Source organism: Rana temporaria, chromosome 10 (genome assembly GCF_905171775.1).
Source record: "Rana temporaria chromosome 10, aRanTem1.1, whole genome shotgun sequence".
Classification (NCBI taxonomy): Eukaryota; Metazoa; Chordata; class Amphibia; order Anura; family Ranidae; genus Rana; species Rana temporaria.
The window spans coordinates 95,197,503-95,214,607 of NC_053498.1; the positions used below are offsets into that span (position 1 = coordinate 95,197,503).

General features: G+C 41.0%; 1 protein-coding gene across 1 annotated transcript; it reads left to right on the forward strand.

Moving 5' to 3' along the window:
- Window positions 1–4,579: 4,579 nt before the first annotated feature.
- On the forward strand, window positions 4,580–9,907 carry LOC120916080 (lutropin subunit beta). The gene is made up of 3 exons (XM_040326912.1): window positions 4,580–4,634; window positions 6,712–6,880; window positions 9,022–9,907. The coding sequence occupies exons 1-3, from the start codon at window positions 4,618–4,620 to the stop codon at window positions 9,250–9,252; spliced, it is 417 nt and encodes a 138-aa protein (XP_040182846.1). The 5' UTR covers window positions 4,580–4,617; the 3' UTR covers window positions 9,253–9,907.
- The last annotated feature ends 7,198 nt before the right edge of the window (window positions 9,908–17,105 follow it).

A 17,105-nucleotide genomic window follows, 5' to 3' on the forward strand; every position in this document is an offset into this window, starting at 1 on the left:
TATTATCAATCAACTGTGTTTACTCTTTTTAAATCATAATGACAACAGAAAATACCCAAATGACCCTGATTAAAAGTTTACATGCCCCAGTTCTTAATACCGTGTATTGCCCCCTTTAACATCAATGACAGCATGAAGTCTTTTGTGGTATTTGTGGATCTGGCTCTTTATGTTCTCAGATGGTTCAGCCCATTCCTCTTCGCAAAAAGCCTCCAGTTCCTGTAAATTCTTGGGCTATCTTGCATGAACTGCACCTTTGAGATTTCCTGAGAGTGGCTCAATGGTATTGAGGTCAGGAGACTGAGATGGCCACTCCAGAACCTTCACTTTATTCTGCTGTAGCCAATGACAGGGCGACTTGGCCTTGTGTTTTGGATCATTGTCATGTTGGATTGTCCAAGTACGTCCCATGCGCAGATTCCTGGCTGATGAATGCAAATGTTTCTCCAGTATTTGATAACATACTGCATTCATCTTGTCATCAATTTTGACCAAATTTCCTGTGCCTTTGTAGCTCACACATCCCCAAAACATCAGTGATCCACCTTCGTGTTTCACAGTAGGAATGGTGTACCTTTCATCATAGACCTTGTTAATGCCTCTCCAAATGTGGCGTTTATGGTTGTGGCCAAAAAGCGAAATTTTGGTCTCATCACTCCAAATGACTTTGTACCAGAAAGCTTGAGGCTGGTCCCTGTGCTGTTTGGCGTATTGTAAGCGGGATACTTTGTGACATTTTCATAGTAATGGCTTTCTTCTGGCAACTGAACCATGCAGCCCATCTCTCTTCAAATGCCTCCTTATTGTGCATCTTGAAACAGCCACACCACATGTTTTCAGAAAGTCCTGTATTTTACATGAAGTTCTTTGTGGGTTTTCTTTGCATCCTGAACAATTTTCCTGGCAGTTGTGGCTGAAACCTTAGTTGGTCTACCTGACCGTGGTTTGGTTTCAACAGAAACCCTCATTTTCCACTTCTTGATTAGAGTTTGAGCACTACTGATTGGCATTCTCAGTTCCTTGGCAATCTCTTTATATCCCTTTATTGTTTTATACAGTTCGACTACCTTTTCCTGCAGATTCTTTGACAATTATTTTGCTTTCCCCATGACTCAGAATCCAGAAACGTCAGTGCAGCACTGGATGAGCACTGGATGAAAGATGCAAGGGTCTGTCAGGAGTACTAGAAACACATTGACCTTTTATACACACACACTAATTACAAGCAAACAAATCACAGGTGAGGATGGTTTCCTTTATTAGCCATTCAAACCCCTTTGTGCCACTTTGTGTCAACGCGTGTGCATTTTATCAGGCCAAAATCACCAGGGTATGTAAACTTTTGATCAGGGTCATTTGCCATGTTTCTGTTGTGATTATGATTTAAAAAGAGTAAACACAGTTGATTGATAATAAATGGCTTCAGGGGAAGAGGATGGGAGGTCAGCAAGGCAGTGCAGGAATGTACGGAGGATCAGCAGGACAGAGGCTACAAAGAGTTAACAGTTTATTGGGCAGTCAACAGGGGCTATTACAGTAGTTTGTAGGACAGTGCAGTGTAAATTGGGTCAGCAGTACAGAAAGACAGGAGTATCAGGGCATATGATAGGATGTCAGCAGGGGAGTGTACAGGAACTGAAAAGGCAGAGTATTGGGGGTTAGTAGGGCAGATGACAGAGGTCAGCGAGGCAGAATACAGTAGTCACTACTGGCAGGGCATTGGGCAGTTCTTATTCCCATCCCTGCACAGTACACAGCCTGAGCACAGGCACTAAGATCTCCTCCTCTCAACACAGCACAGACTGTAGCTGAAATCTGATTCCCTTACACACAGCTACAATCTGCACAGTGTTGCAGTTCTGACCTGTAAAATTACTAGATCAAAACGGCAGCTCAGCTACAGTAACCAGCTATATGCTGTGAAGATTGATATCAGCTAGAGTGTGTGCTGTGTGAGGAGGAGGAGATGTTAGTGCCTGTGCTCAGGCTGTGTACTGTGCAGGGATGGGAGATGGCTGGCACAGTGCCAGGGGTGATGACAGGCTTTGGGGCCTAACAAACTTGGTGGGCAGCAGTCCACTAAAGCACCCCCTAGATCCGGGGTGATTATAGTGTGCCCAGGCACAACTGGAACAGCCTGTACGCACACCTATTAGTGCTGGCATCGCTGACCAAATATGGCAACATGCCTATATTTGGCCAAAGACATTTACCAAATATGACCATGTACATGTTTGGCCAAACATATCACCTGACAGACCCTGCCAGTTTGTTTGCTTTTATGATGATGGGAGCAGATCGTGGCAACAGTTAAGGCCCGTACACACAATACAAAAATCGGAAGTAAAACTTCGTCTGATGAACGAGCTGGCGATTTTCAGGTCATTAGTATTGTGCTTTCGACAGCCGATTACGGGTTTTCGTCAGACAAAAGTTGGTTGTTCAGACTATAAAATGTTTGTCGTATGCAACATCAACATCCGATTTTTGTTTAATTAGCATGGTTTTCAAACAAAAAAAAATCGTAAGAGCAAGACTACTAGAATACATACAAAACTAGTCAACACATCACATCACTTCTGAAGTTGTATTCTGTCGTAGGGGATTTTTCGTATGGTTAATAACTTCTTCATTTTCGACATGAGACTAGCAAGCAACAAAAAACCGATGTTCAGTCATTCGAAAATCTGATTGTGTGTACGAGGCTTTAGTGGTATTTTTTTGAAAAATAACTGATAGTGCTCTCTGTTTTGAAATTCAGCTCCCTGCTGTTGCTGGCTGACAGTTCAGATGCTCTGATGGATCAAAGCTGTGGTTGGGGAACCTCAGTTCTCTGCTCCATCACAATGCCTTAAGAAAAAAAGGTCTGCCCTAGGTGTTCCGGCGATATTCCAACTTCATCAAAGGGGCTTCGCCTAGGTAAAAAACTTTTTTCTTGAGGACTTAGGGCAGAGCAGAAGAGAGAGGTTCCCCCAGCTACAGCTTTGATCCATCTGAGCACCTGAACTGTCAGCCAGCAACAACAGTGAGCTGTGGGAATCAAACATGCTCTGTACACTGATATGCCTGTGTTTTACTAATATTGTGAGTGTTGTATTTAGCAAAGAATAAAATTCCTTGTATGATTTTAAAAGCAGAGAGCACTATCAGTTCTTTTTGTTTTTGTATGGTTTATTTGTTCTGGAGCAATATTCATTAGAACAAGCCTGTAGGCAGGTACAGTTTTTTTCTCAACCGCAGCGGCTCTGCAGCTGTTGAGGAGGTCAGGAGAAACTAGATTCCTCTATGGTTTTTCTGGGTTACTGGGGAAGCAAGTCGGTTGGATGCTGTTGCCTCATGTGACTCTGGCAGTCTTCTTGGGTCAGCCAGAGGCCCAGAGCCTATTTAAGACCCCGATCCCTGGGTTTAGCATGTCTCGTGCGAGTGGGTAGTGCAGGAAAAGGTACCCCACCGGTTAGGGACAGAACTAGCAATAGGGAAAGGTTCCTGACGAGGAGGGAAATTGTAGGGTCACAATCCCTCTGGACATCTTCCTGATTGGGCACAAAACAGGCAGACCGCATTCTGCCCCACTCCACAGACACTGTAATTCTGTCTGGAACCCGTTCTGTTCACGTTGCTGTAAATGTGAGTGCACCTGACAGGGCAGTCTTCCCACTGGGATCGTTGTGAACTGTTGCTACATTGCTTTAATACAAATTTATCACCGAACCAGACTGTGTGAATTATTGTTGCTGCACCCCACCTACAAGTGTTTACAATGGATAGCTGATCCCAACTGTTATTTAAAGCTCCATATTGGATGGTGAGCATGCTGTACATCTTTAGCCCTTTGGTGGTAAAATTCATATTTTTTACACCATGGATTTACTTCTTCACAATAACAGCCATGAAAGTGTGGAATAGATTCCCCAAGGAACTACTTTTGGCCAGCTCTATACAGTACAAAAAAAGAGATGGATGCATTCCTAAATTCACAAAATATAACTGGATATTAATATTTTTAGGTAATAACACCAGAGATTCTTGATCCAGGGACTAACAAATTTCCTTTTGGGGGGATCAGGAACAAAACTGGCCTATACTTTATTGGGGTGTTTTGCCTTCCTCTGGATCAACTGTGGGTATAAGATTGTATATACGGAGGCTTTCTATATATTTTTTTTCTGTTGTTTGAACTAGATATTAGAAGCTTCTTTTATTTCTTTTTTTCAACCTGGCTAACCATGTAACTATGAAACGTATAAAAAAAAAATTAATGGTTCCAAATATTAACATTTCCACATGAATAGACATACTGGGTTGTATAAAAGAGATACATGAGATGATGATCAGCTAATGTGTTTCCTTAATATGAAATTAGGACACATTGGTCTTTCCAGGATTAATAAACTAATTCAATTTATGATTTGGAAGATCTTTCAAGCATCACCTGGTGATGATTCATTAATCTTTTCCGGTCTGATAAGGTCTATGTAGCCTTCAAACCTCCACCAGAACACCTATTGGCACATGAGGGTGGGGCTAAGCATACACATTTAAATGAACAGTTCAATGGGCACATGAACAGTCTCACTCAAGTCTCACTCAAGATAGTGGCACCATCATTTACCAACCATGTTCTCTACAATAAGGTAAGTCTACAATACTTATCTTGTTAAACTGTTTCCTAGAGTATTAGGCCAATTTAATTGGGTTTTCAGTAGATTTTGGAGCTCTAAGTCCTCCACCAGATCCTTTTGTCTCTCAATGACTTCAGTGGCGAACCTACAGGCTTCAGTTCTTAGCTCCAGTCTGTAAAGAGGTCTTACAAGATGGCTCTCAGTAGTATGGCAGGTCATTGCTTTAAAAGAGAGATAGTCAGTGGACATCAGAAACCACCCATAACAGAAATATCAGTTTTGGGTGAAATAAAACTTTAACTTGTAATGGCTCAAAGCTACAGTTTTATCAATAACATCAGCACAAGCCATAACAGGTACAATGCTTTATTTAAATAAATGTCATTTTTAACATTACAGCAGACTAATTGCATACTGTTAGGTTATTTACAGGGCACCCAGAGAGACACAAAACCCAGGGTGTTATTATGTAACTACTGAATTCAGTTACCAAAGGCTCTGGTCCTATTGCTACAGAGCTGCTAACAATAATCGCATGTAAAATTCAGCAGGCTGGTTGTACCCAAGTTGATTGATCGCTCAACTTGGGTACATTCAGCCTGCACATATATGATTCAAATCTTGGCTGGTCCCTGCTGAACTAACCAAGATTCAAGCTGTTTATGGCTGGCTTTAGGCTGCTCATCATAACCATGGACTATTGTTGAGGGAAAGGGTTTGGGGCTTCTGGTGAACTCTGGATGCCATCTAACCTTACAATGTGCACAGTCATCTATAGACATTGTTATTTTTTTGTAGATTTATAGTTTATGCACACAGGTTAGCTCGTATATGCTGTTCTCTCTAGGATACTCAGCGGCATACCTTTTATACCCCATAAATTATCTTTCATACCATTCATACCATTTGATTTGCCAGTTAGTTTTGCACACTGTACTTTTTCTCAGTGCAGCCTGAATTCAGATTTTTTTTTTTTTATATTAGTTTTCAGTCTTTTATCAGGGGTGCTATTTGTCATATACAGTTAGAGCAGTGGTTCTCAACCTGGGGGTCAAATGATGATTTGCCAGGGGTCACCAAATCCTGAGCTGTTCCTGAAGCCCGCACCACTCTCCCAGCCTATTTGTGGCTGCCCAGCAGGGCTGTCTCTGATCCCTGTGGCCACCCAGCTGGGCTGTTCCTAAAGCCCACGGCTGCCCACTCAGCCTCTACGCAGCCGCCCATTCAGTTCACGGCATTTCTGGGGGGAAGAGACTAAAGGTCAGCTGACTGCTGAGGATTGTGAGGTGGGAGGGGTTGGAGGAGACCCTATCTCCTGATTTCGGCATAGGTGTCACTGCTATGAGACACCACAAAGTCGGAGACAAAGTGGGTAACACTACCTGTGTTTATAGTTGTCATTAAAAGTCCCCACTACAGTTCTCAGATCAGCAGATGACCTTGATCAAGAGCACCTAAGTTGGCTGATCAGAACTCCCCCCCAGCACTCATCCCATTCCCCCCCGCCCCCCTCACCAAGGAGTAAGAGAAGGAATAAAAATAGAGAATACATGGAAGGGAGAGGAAAAAATGGGGAGGAAGAAAAAAAAAAGGGAGAGAAAAAATAAGAGAAAAAACAAGAAAGATGGCTAGAGAGAGGGATGGGGGGAAAAAAGAAGAAATTAGGATAGCGAGAGATAAAAGGGAAAAGAGAACAAAGAGAGTGAGTGGTACATCCTAAAATGTACCATATGAGGTTTTAATACTGTATGATTGGAGGGGACTCAGGGAGCACTAAATGTCCGTGGGTTAGGGGCGCAAATTACTTTTCTTGCCTTGGGTGCCGACAACCCACACTAGAAAAATAATTTTACTGTTAGGGGTCCCCACAACTTGGAAAATTTTATCAAGGGGTCACGGCACTAAAAAGTTGAGAACCACTGAGTTAGAGCCACTACAGTGTGTGTCCTCAACTGTGTATGAAATTTGACACAGCAGATATGTATATAAGCAAAATGGTTTTACATTGTACTTCCCAATAAATAATAGAAAAACAGAATAGTACATTTGTTTAACAGAAAAAAAAATATTTCGCATTCTGTCTTTCTAGGATGTTTTGTTGTCAGTTGACAATCCTGTGTCTGTTCGCTCACTTGTCTGCTGTGCAAGGACGTCACATATGCCACCTTGCTAATGCAACTATCTCTGCAGAGAAAGACCACTGTCCAGTATGCATTACCTTCACCACCAGCATCTGCACTGGCTACTGCCAGACATTGGTGAGTTTTGGCTATAAAGCAATTCATACAGAGAGATTTATAAGACTGTTTTTTAATAAAGTTTTCAATACATAAACCAATGAATCAAACAGAGATTGGGAATCTAAATCAATAACCTCCTCCTCCTACCTGTGGCTGGGTATGGAGACAAGTGAGGGGAAGATGGCCACCCATCGCCATACCATAGCAGGGCGGAAGCGACGCCAAAACGTCACTTCCGCTAATAGCTCTTAAAGGGAGACATTTTTTTGTTGCATTTTAGTCCAAATACTGTATGATATCTGAGGTTTTTTTTACCCCATATTTAAGAGGACCTGTCATTATTTTGTCTAATACAAGGGATGTTTACATTCCTTGTAATAGGAATAAACGTGACCCAAAATTTTTGTGTCAAAATAAATAATTTTTTTAAAGCACCCCGTCCAGACGACCTCACGCACAGAGGCGAGTGCATACGTGAGCAGCGCCTGCATATAAAAACCGTGTTCAAACCACACATGTGAGGTATCGCTGCGATCATTATAGCAACAGCAATAATTCTAGCCCTAAACCTCCTCTGTAACGTAAAAAGTGCAACCTGTAAAAAAATTTAAACGTCGCTTATGGAAATTTTTAAGGGTAAAAGTTTGTTGCCATTCCAGGAGCGGGCACAATTTTGAAACGTGACTTGTTGGGTATCAATTTACTCGGCGTAACATTATCTTTCATAATATAAAAAAATAATTGGGCTAACTTTACTGTTGTCTTATTTTTTTTATTAAAAAAAAGTGTATTTTTTCCAAAAAAAGTATACTTGTAAGACCGCTGTGCAAATACGGCATGACAAAGTTTTGCAATGACCGCCATTTTATTCTCTAGGGTGTTAGAAAAAAAAAACATAATGTTTGGGGGGTTCCAGGTAATTTTCTAGCAAAAAAAAAATGTTTTTAACTTGTAAACATATATGAAAAAGAGGCCGGTCCTTAAGTGGATAAAGTCAAACGGTCGTGCCTCATACGGAATTTTTCTTCTGATTTTCTCATAGTGTGTACTCCACCTACCCAACTCTTTAAGTCTACAGCTGGATAGGCAATTTTTGATTTCATAGACCAAAACAATCTAGAGATTAAATTGCTCTTTCTTGCTATTGCAGGAAATTGTTCCATTAGTCTTGTGAGATTACACCTTAATCAGTGATGGTCAATTAGAAAATTATAGAGGGCCTCAATTGCAGGGGACCGCAGAAAAGCAGTGCGCTGTTGTGCGTTGAGGTGCAATGCATCAAGCTAGGCAGTCTATTTAGAATGAATGTGCTTTAACATCCCTGAGCATCTGAAAATGTTGTTTTTTTGCTGCATTTTTTGCTGTGTACTGCAACACACTGAATTGAGAAATGGAATACAATAAGCCCCATCATTAGTGTCAGTGGTTGCTTTAAAAAAAAAAACAGCGTTGATGTCAGTGAATGCAAGCCCAGCATCAGTGGATACAGTAATATCTCCAGCATTGGTGGCAGTGGATGCAATAACCCCCAGCACTGGCATCAGATTGCAATAATAAGCCCTACATTGCAGGGACCTCTGATGACGTCACATGACGTAACGCACAGGGAGGGGCCACAGGTTACATAACACAGATGGTGGTACCTCCAAAAGTGAAACAGGGGTGTGTGGTGGTGAGCAATTTAGATCTGTAAAGGGGTAATAGCTGAAATCTGTTTGGGACAGAGCTTTACTGGCTATTATATAACTTAAGGGTTTTATTCTAGCTTTTATATATATATATATATATATATATATATATATATATATATATATATATATATATATATATATAGAGAGAGAGAATATGTCTTAGTTTCTGAACTATCCTGTACACCAATAATATGGAGATGCATTAAATAACCGAGTTTAACAACTGGTGGGAAAAATAAAAATGTTGACTTGTCAGTCTGTATGTTACACACACACACACACACATTATATATATATATATATATATATATATATATATATATATATATATAAAATAAAAAAAAGTGAGAGCACATTGTTGGTTTGATAACAGCGGAGGTGCACAAACGTTTTCTTTGCTTGACGTGGATCACAGGCAAAAAACAAACTCTTTTTATAGTAAATAACAGCCACTCTCTCTTTCAACAGGACCCTGTCCACAAGACAGCTCTCTCCTCATTTAAACAGAAAATCTGTACCTACAAGGAGATCCGCTATGACACCATCAAACTGCCAGACTGTTTGCCTGGCACAGACCCATTCTTCACCTACCCCGTGGCATTGAGCTGTCACTGTGACTTCTGCAAGATGGACTATAGCGATTGTACCGTGGAGAGCAGCGAACCCGATGTTTGCATGAAGAGTCGCATATCCATTTGATGTTCGTCAAATTAAAATTGCATGTTTAGAAACTAAAAGGAAACCTCTGCTGAGAGTATGAAGCCTGCCTTTGCTACCAACTGCTAAAAATGCTAGTTGCCTGTCAAGCTGACAATTTGACTCAACTGCGTTACGATTCACTAATCTGGAACAAGTATGTACCACTGGGAATTCCAATTGGCTGTAGATCAAGCCAGGCAACTAGCATTTTCTGAAGGAGGTAAACAATGACAGACAAAAGGTTTCTCTCAGGACAGATTTCCTTTTTGTCTGGCCTCGGTTTCTTCTTTAACCCTATAAAATCGAATGCCAGGAAAACAGCTAGTCAATTTAAATGTATATATTGTATGCTTATTGTTTTTTTTCCTGCCAAAGGATTTGATTGTGTAGCCAATCGTGTTTTTCTACATCTCTGCTACACAGCACAGCTGGATAGGTACCACGTTCCCTGGTATATGAATGCAGCTTTCTAGGTCACCTCTTCTGCCTGCAACCAGAATCAGCAGGAAGGTAGTCCAGAAACTAGTTAAAGGATAACTCCACTTTTGTAGGTAAAATAAAAAAATATAGCAAACAAAGTTAATTTAGAGCATATAAGTCTGACACAAGTCATATTGTGATTTGAAAGTTAATAAAAGTTAAATTTCCTTTTCAATCTGCAGCTCTGTAATTTTCTATAAAATGCAATATGGCTACCTGGAGTGGAGGCATCTGTACACAGATGGCATACGTATCCCCCCTAGAAATGTATTTTCCTGCTTGTTTGATTGGCTCACTGGTTTTCCCAGAAGTCTGAACTAAGATACGAGTAAGATTTGGAGCATCCCATGCAATAAAAATGTCATTTTCTGCGAGATACTTTCAAAGGGAAAGCACATTTAAAAGGGATGCAGGCCTTGCCACTTTCTCATTAGAGCCCTGCAGGTGCAGCAGCTGATTGAGAATTACAAAACCACTTCCATGCAGATTCATTTAGCACATGGACACAGACAAAATTTCTTCAGAATAACCAAAGGTAGGAATCTGCAAACAAAGTTTGTTAAAACATGACCCAGAGGGGAATGTTGTTATTGTTTTTTTTCCCCCAACAAAAGTGGAGTTACTCTTTCAAGTGAACCAGGAAAAGGTAGACACTTCCTGGATGTGCAGTGTGGCAGGGGTATGTGGATCACAGTGGTGACTACAAAGAATTACTGATCTTTTATCCTAAATGGGTATTTAGACATTTGCCTTGAGCTCCAAGTCAATGCTTATTTATTTCTTTACTGCTTATGAACTAACTGGTGTAGAAACTTAGTATATAAAAAGGGTCTCCAAACATTCTAAACCAGGGGCCAGTTTACTGTCCTTCAGACTTTAGGGGGGGGGGCAGATTATGGCCAGTGGGAGTAGAAAAGTCCTGACATCCGTTGGGGGGGGGACGACGACGACACAATGCCCCATCTTCGGTGTGATTGGGAGGAATTGCGTCCCATCATTCGAAGGTATTATAGCCCTTCATTGGGGTCAGTGAGGGCGGAATTATATCCCAACTATAGTTGGGTTCAGTGAATGAAACAGTGCCCCAAGGGCCACATAATAGCATCTGACCCCCCCCCCCTCCCCCGGCTGCAGTTTGGAGACCACCGCTATACAACCACCACCCCAAATGATTTACACATCACTACCTCATTATGTAGACATGTGCCTTAAATGGGAAAATGTTGTAATAAGACAATGAACTCATTTATACACAGGTTGAAATTTGTAGAACAGGCTAAACTAGACCTGCGGGTGCATCTATATTAAACTATATTATACTGTATCTATGGAGGTTCAACAATCCTGAACATTTCTAAAATCAAGGGCCAATATCACACAACAGGAAGGTTCAAGCCTGACCGAGACACATTGCTTACCAGGAAAGGGGGAGGGGTAGGAAAGGGCGACACTACACTTGGTTTTAATAATAGTGAAAGTATTTGTGCCTCTACTTAGGTTAGATTTTGGGAGAGAGTGATGGGCTATGGGAACAACCCTTATTTTAGTTTTTATTTCACATTTGTATTGCAGTCTGTGTCTGCTTGGGAGAGATTCACCCTCTTTATTTGTGCTGGAGATTTGTCAATGTTACATAATCAATTTGAAATTTCAGTTGTCACTGAAACAGGAGGTAATGGGGATACCCGTTCTAATGACAACTTTGTTACCCTGATTTTAGGGAGATTGGCAATCACTTCCTTTTGTGTCCCCAGGACATAAAGACATGTAAATCTTCCCATGGGGACACAAACCATAAACTATATGTTTTAGCCATTCCCTACTGTATAGAGTCTGCTTTTGCCAACCCTTTTCTGAAAATATAATTTCCCTGGTTGCCAAGCGGATTCACTGGCTTCAGTGCTTTGAGTCGCTGACTTAGAAAACACTTATGCAGATTAGACATTCAGGGGCAGATCCACAAAGATCTGCCCCAGCGCATTGTATCTGAGATACGCTACGCCGCCGTACCTTACCTGGCTTTGGTTCAAATCCATAAAGATTTTGCGCCGTAAGTTACTGCGGCGTAGTGTATCTCAAGCGGCGTAACGGCGCAGAATTCAAATTGGGCGGGTAGTGGGGCGTGTTTCATTTAAATGAAGCGCGTCCCCGCGCCGAACAAACTGCGCAAGCACCATCCCTAAATTTTGGTTTTGACCTGGGCGTAAATTACGTCCATCCCGATTCACGAAACGACTTACGCAAAAAAAAAAAAATTGAAATTATACGCGGGAACGACGGCCATACTTAACATTGAGTACGCCACGAAATAGCAGCTTTAACTATATGCCTAAAAAAGCAGACTAGAGACGACGTAAAGGAATGCGCCGGCCGTTCGTGGATCGGCGGAAATAGCTAATTTGCATACTTGACGTGGAAAACGAAGGGAACGCCACCCAGCGGACGCCGAAGAATTGCATCTTAGATCCGAAGGCGTACGCCTGTCGGATCTAACCCAGATGCCGTCGTATCTTGTTTTGAGGATTCAAAACAACGATACGACGCGGGAAATTTGAAAGTACGCTGGCGTATCAGTAGATACGCCGGCGTACTCTCTCTGTGGAACTGCCCCTCAAACTTTACTTTTAATAATCTGCATGCTTGTTTCAGGTTAATGACTCAAAATACTGCAAACAGTTGCAACCGCGGCTGCACAGATCGGGAAAACGTCTCACTGCGCAGTGTAAGCTTTCCGTCGGGCTCGGCGCGACCCGAGTCCAACCTTAGTTAGCATTTTCATGAGGTTAGCAATGGTACTCTCGTTATTTCTCTTAGTAAAAGGCTTTCAAACTTCTGCACCCCAACTGCTTATATGCCCTCCTGTATTATCTAGTAGCTGCTGAAACGTATAGGCTACTTTCATATACATATTACCAGAAGAATGCAAGATCCCCTGCTTCATGGCTGAATTTGCTTTCTCAGAACGTAGCAATCATTTGCATTGTAAAAAATAAAATAAATAAAACAAAAAGCTACAACATGCTATCATTAAGAATGCCATCGTATTTCATTTAACCACCAAGAATGATTGTCTGGGATATTCAGAAGTGCTACAAAAAGCGACTGTTACCAATAGCAACCAGATGCATGCTTGGTTTAGCCAACTAATACTTTGTGGCTGATGGTCAGCAAGTCTCGTACGCCCACACCTGAAGTAACACCACGGTGCCTTAAAGTGAATGTAAACCCACTCTCATCCTTTCTAAACTACTGCCATAGTGCTGATCTATAAGGATATAGATGCCTCCTGCATGTATCCTTACCTGTCAAATGTCTGCCATCTGTTGGGAGACCTGAAAATCTGCAGATTCTGTGGGTGGGGCTCGGTGGGTGGAGTTGTGATCTCAGCCCACCTCTATACTCCCCTTATCAACATGCATTTTTTTTTTTCTGTGTATTACTTACACTGAATTCTGCTATGATCACCAACATCCAGCCAAAATCCAGAAAAGTAACCACATGACTTCAGAAAAGGAGCGGAGGTGGGATTTAAAAATTAATGCCTGTCTCAGGCTAGTGCATGTAAATAACCTGTCACTCAGAGTAAGGGAGAAGAACGGACAAAAGTTTTCTCCTGTTTGTCCGTTTATCTCACTGAAAAAAATAAAAGATGATTGCTCAGAGCTGTATCAACTCTTTGTGGCAAGACTGAGCACAGATGATAGGAAATCGTATACTCTACATTGTAACATCATAAAAAAAATATATATATATATATATATATTTGTGTTTACATTCACTTTAATGAAAAACAACTGACTAACCTGATGCCACTTTGATGTAGAAATGTGATTGTATTTTTTACCTCTATCCAAACTCAATAGTGAAAAAATAAGTGGCGCTAAATTATACTCATGTGTATGGAACTCCAATAAAGTGATAAAGATAAACCTAAAGATAAAAAAAAGACAACTTCATTCGCAGTACAATTTAAAATATAGCTATAAAGGGTAACAATGTGATAATTCAAATTATCAGTGTAACAAGTGAAATACTAAATTCAATAAAAAGTTCATAAGCATAATGATATTCGTTCCGAAAAGAAGGTTGATCCAGTGTAAACTTTTCCGATCTCTCACCACACCACTAAGTGTCAGTGATTTCTCTCCCTTTGGAAAACACACTTACCGGATATTTATGCCTTACACTCTCGTGCTTGGCAAAAATTGCTTTAACCCACACAGATAGCTTTAGCCGATCTCCGTTATACAGCCGCAAGCATGTAAATAGGATCTCTCCACATGTAAATAAAAAGTGCTATTATTAAACTGGTTTTACAATATTACACTATGTGAAAAACTTCAACCAATACACTCACATCACTTCAAAGCCAGCAAGTAAAATCACAGCAAACAGCTCTTGGAGAAAACATCTGTAGTAGTTATCCAGGGCACCAGATCAGAGAATAGCGGGAGCGGGTGAGAGTGCTATCTAAGCCGTACACCTCGGGTCCGCTGTGACCACACTATATACTACTACAGAAGTTTTCTCCAAGAGCGGTTTGCTGTGATTTTACTTGCTGGCTTTGATGTGATGTGAGTGTAATGGTTGAAGTTTTTCACATAGAGTTTTATTAAACTGGTTGTACAATATTACACTATTTGGAGCACTTTTTATTTGTATATGTGGAGAGATCCTATTTACATGCTTTCGGCTGGATAACGGAGATCAGTCAACGCTATCTGTGTGGTTTAAAGTGATTTTTGCCAAGCACGAGAGTGTAATGCCGCATACACACGATAATTTTTCGGCATGAAAAAAAAAAAAGACGACGTTTTTCCAACTTCATCATTAAAACGACGTTGCCCACACACCATCGTTTTTAAAAGATGCTCTTGCAAAGCGCGGTGACGTACAACACGTACGACGGCACTATAAAGGGGAAGTTCCATGCAGATGACGCCACCCTTGGGGCTGCTTTAGCCGATTTCGTGTTAGTAAAAGACGGTTTGCGCTTTTCTGTCTGTTACAGCGTGATTAATGTTTGCACTTTATTGGAGTTCAATACACAAGTAATTTAGCGCCACTTATTTTTTCACTATTCAGTTTGGATAGAGGTAAAAAAAAAAAAATCAAAAAAAAAAATCACAACCAATAATTTGGACGAAGTTTACATTTATTTGGCTGCTAGTAGAGCTGCACAATTCTGAGAAAAATGAGAATTACAATTTTTTGCTTAGAACAAAGATCACGATTCTCACAGCGCAACATCTTTTACAATATACAAAAAAAATTGGGCTAACTTTATTGGTTATTTTTTTTTTTTCAATTCATTAAAGTGTATCCCACCCCCCCCCCCACCCCCAAAAAAGAAAAATTGCATTTGATAGATCGCTGTGCAAATACAGTGAGACATAAAATATTGCAACAACCATTTTATTCTCTAGGGTCACTGCTAAAAAGAGAATATATAAAATGTTTGGGGGTTCTAAGTAATTTCATAGCAAAAATAAATAAATAATGATTTTAACTTGAAACCAACAAGTGTCAGAAAAAGGTTTAGTCTTTAAGTGATTAAAATTCCCTCATTTACAGACAAAAGTTCATTCCTTTGATCTAAAGAACAAAAAGTTACAATGTTTATAGTTAGCTCAGTGGATGAGGAATGTTGTGAAACTTGGCAGACTGCGTGTTTTTTGTTTTTTTTGGACAGCTGTAGGCTTGAGCAGAGAACTCAGAATAGAAACTCGGGAAAATGCTTTAAGATCGTGAGGGGGAAAAAAATCACGATCTCGATTCTTAACAATTAATCATGCAGCTAGGTGCCATTTATCATTTTTCACTTTGCCAGAATACAGCAATGAGGCTAAATTCAAAGCTTTAGTTTCAATTACAGGACTTATTTTAAAAGCTCAGCCGAGTTTTTCCCCCTCAAAAAGGTTTCTTATTCTAGCGTGTTAGGCCAGCTATAAGATGTGCATGTCTATGCTATGGTTTGATCTCAGGGATGAAGATTCTTCTAGGCAACAGGGTGGCATGGAGTTTCAAAAAGCCCCTCCTTTTCCAGCCTGTGAAAGACAAACTCGTTGAAATCCATTGCCTTGTACGGACATCATTACACATCAGCAGCCAGTGGCTTCAGTTCTGCTGCCTCTGTACTTCTCATAGCCAGCCTGTGAAAGTGATCCTCTTCTGCTGGCCAAGGAGAGCTGTGAGACGGCAAATGGAACTCTGGCATGAGCATTCAGCAGACCTTCTCCAACCGAAAGTGGAACGGAATACCACTAGCTTAAAGGGGTTGTAAAGGTACAATTTTTTCCCCCTGAATAGCTTCCTTTACCTTAGTGCAGTCCTCCTTCACTTACCTCATCCTTCCATTTTGCTTTTAAATGTTCTTATTTCTTTTGAAAAATTCTCACTTCCTGTTCTTCTGTCTGTAACTCCACACAGTAATGCAAGGCTTTCTCCCTGGTGTGAAGTGTCGTGCTCGCCCCCTCCCTTGGACTACAGGAGAGTCAGGACGCTCTCTACGTTGCAGATAGAGAAAGGAGCTGTGTGTTAGTGAGCGTCACGACTCTCCTGTAGTTCAAGGGATGGAGCGAGCACGACACTCCACACCAGGAAGAAAGCCTTGCATTACTGTGTGGAGTTACAGACAGAAGAACAGGAAGTGAGGATTTCTCAGAAGAAATAAGGACATTTAAAAGCAAAATGGAAGGATGAGGTAAGTGAAGGAGGACTGCACTAAGGTAAAGGAAGCCATTTAGAAAAACAAAAACAAAAAAAACTGTACTTTTACAACCCCTTTAAAGTTTGCAGCGCACATAGGTCTGTTGCACCCTGCGTCCGTTTCTTATACTGACTATATACATAAATGGAACATCCCTGTCCATCTCCTGACCCTGGATTACAAGATTAGTGCTCATTAGAACGGATATCCATTTCTTCTGACAGCGCCAATACGGACTTCTCTTTAGAATTCAGTGCCATAGTTAATGCTCTGGCATTAGGAAATCACTTTTCATAAAACATTTTGCTTTGGAATATAATTTTTGTCCAAGGCCAATGTCACACTGGTGATTTCTAAGACCTCAAAGAAGCCAAAAGATGCATCTGTGGGAGAGATGCTGCAGAAGCAAGCGATATTCCACATCCTTACTGGCTACAGGGGAGCAATGCTGTAGAACCAGGCAAGTATTCCATTAAGCAACCCTGCTGCTAGAATTTTGCAAACAGTGACAGGGCTGCTCATCTGACATGAGCCTATAGGGTGAAAATAGTATTTGGCCTCCTATTACAACAACCTTCAATAAATGTAAATATTTTGCAAGTATTCTGCTTCTTAGGGCCCTTTCACACGTACGGACCGTATGTCCGCATTTTCATCCGTCCGT

Coding starts and splice junctions, on each gene's coding strand:
- LOC120916080 (XM_040326912.1), top strand. Junction 6,881..9,021: donor CTGGCTACTGCCAGACATTG/GTGAGTTTTGGC, acceptor CTCTTTCAACAG/GACCCTGTCCACAAGACAGC.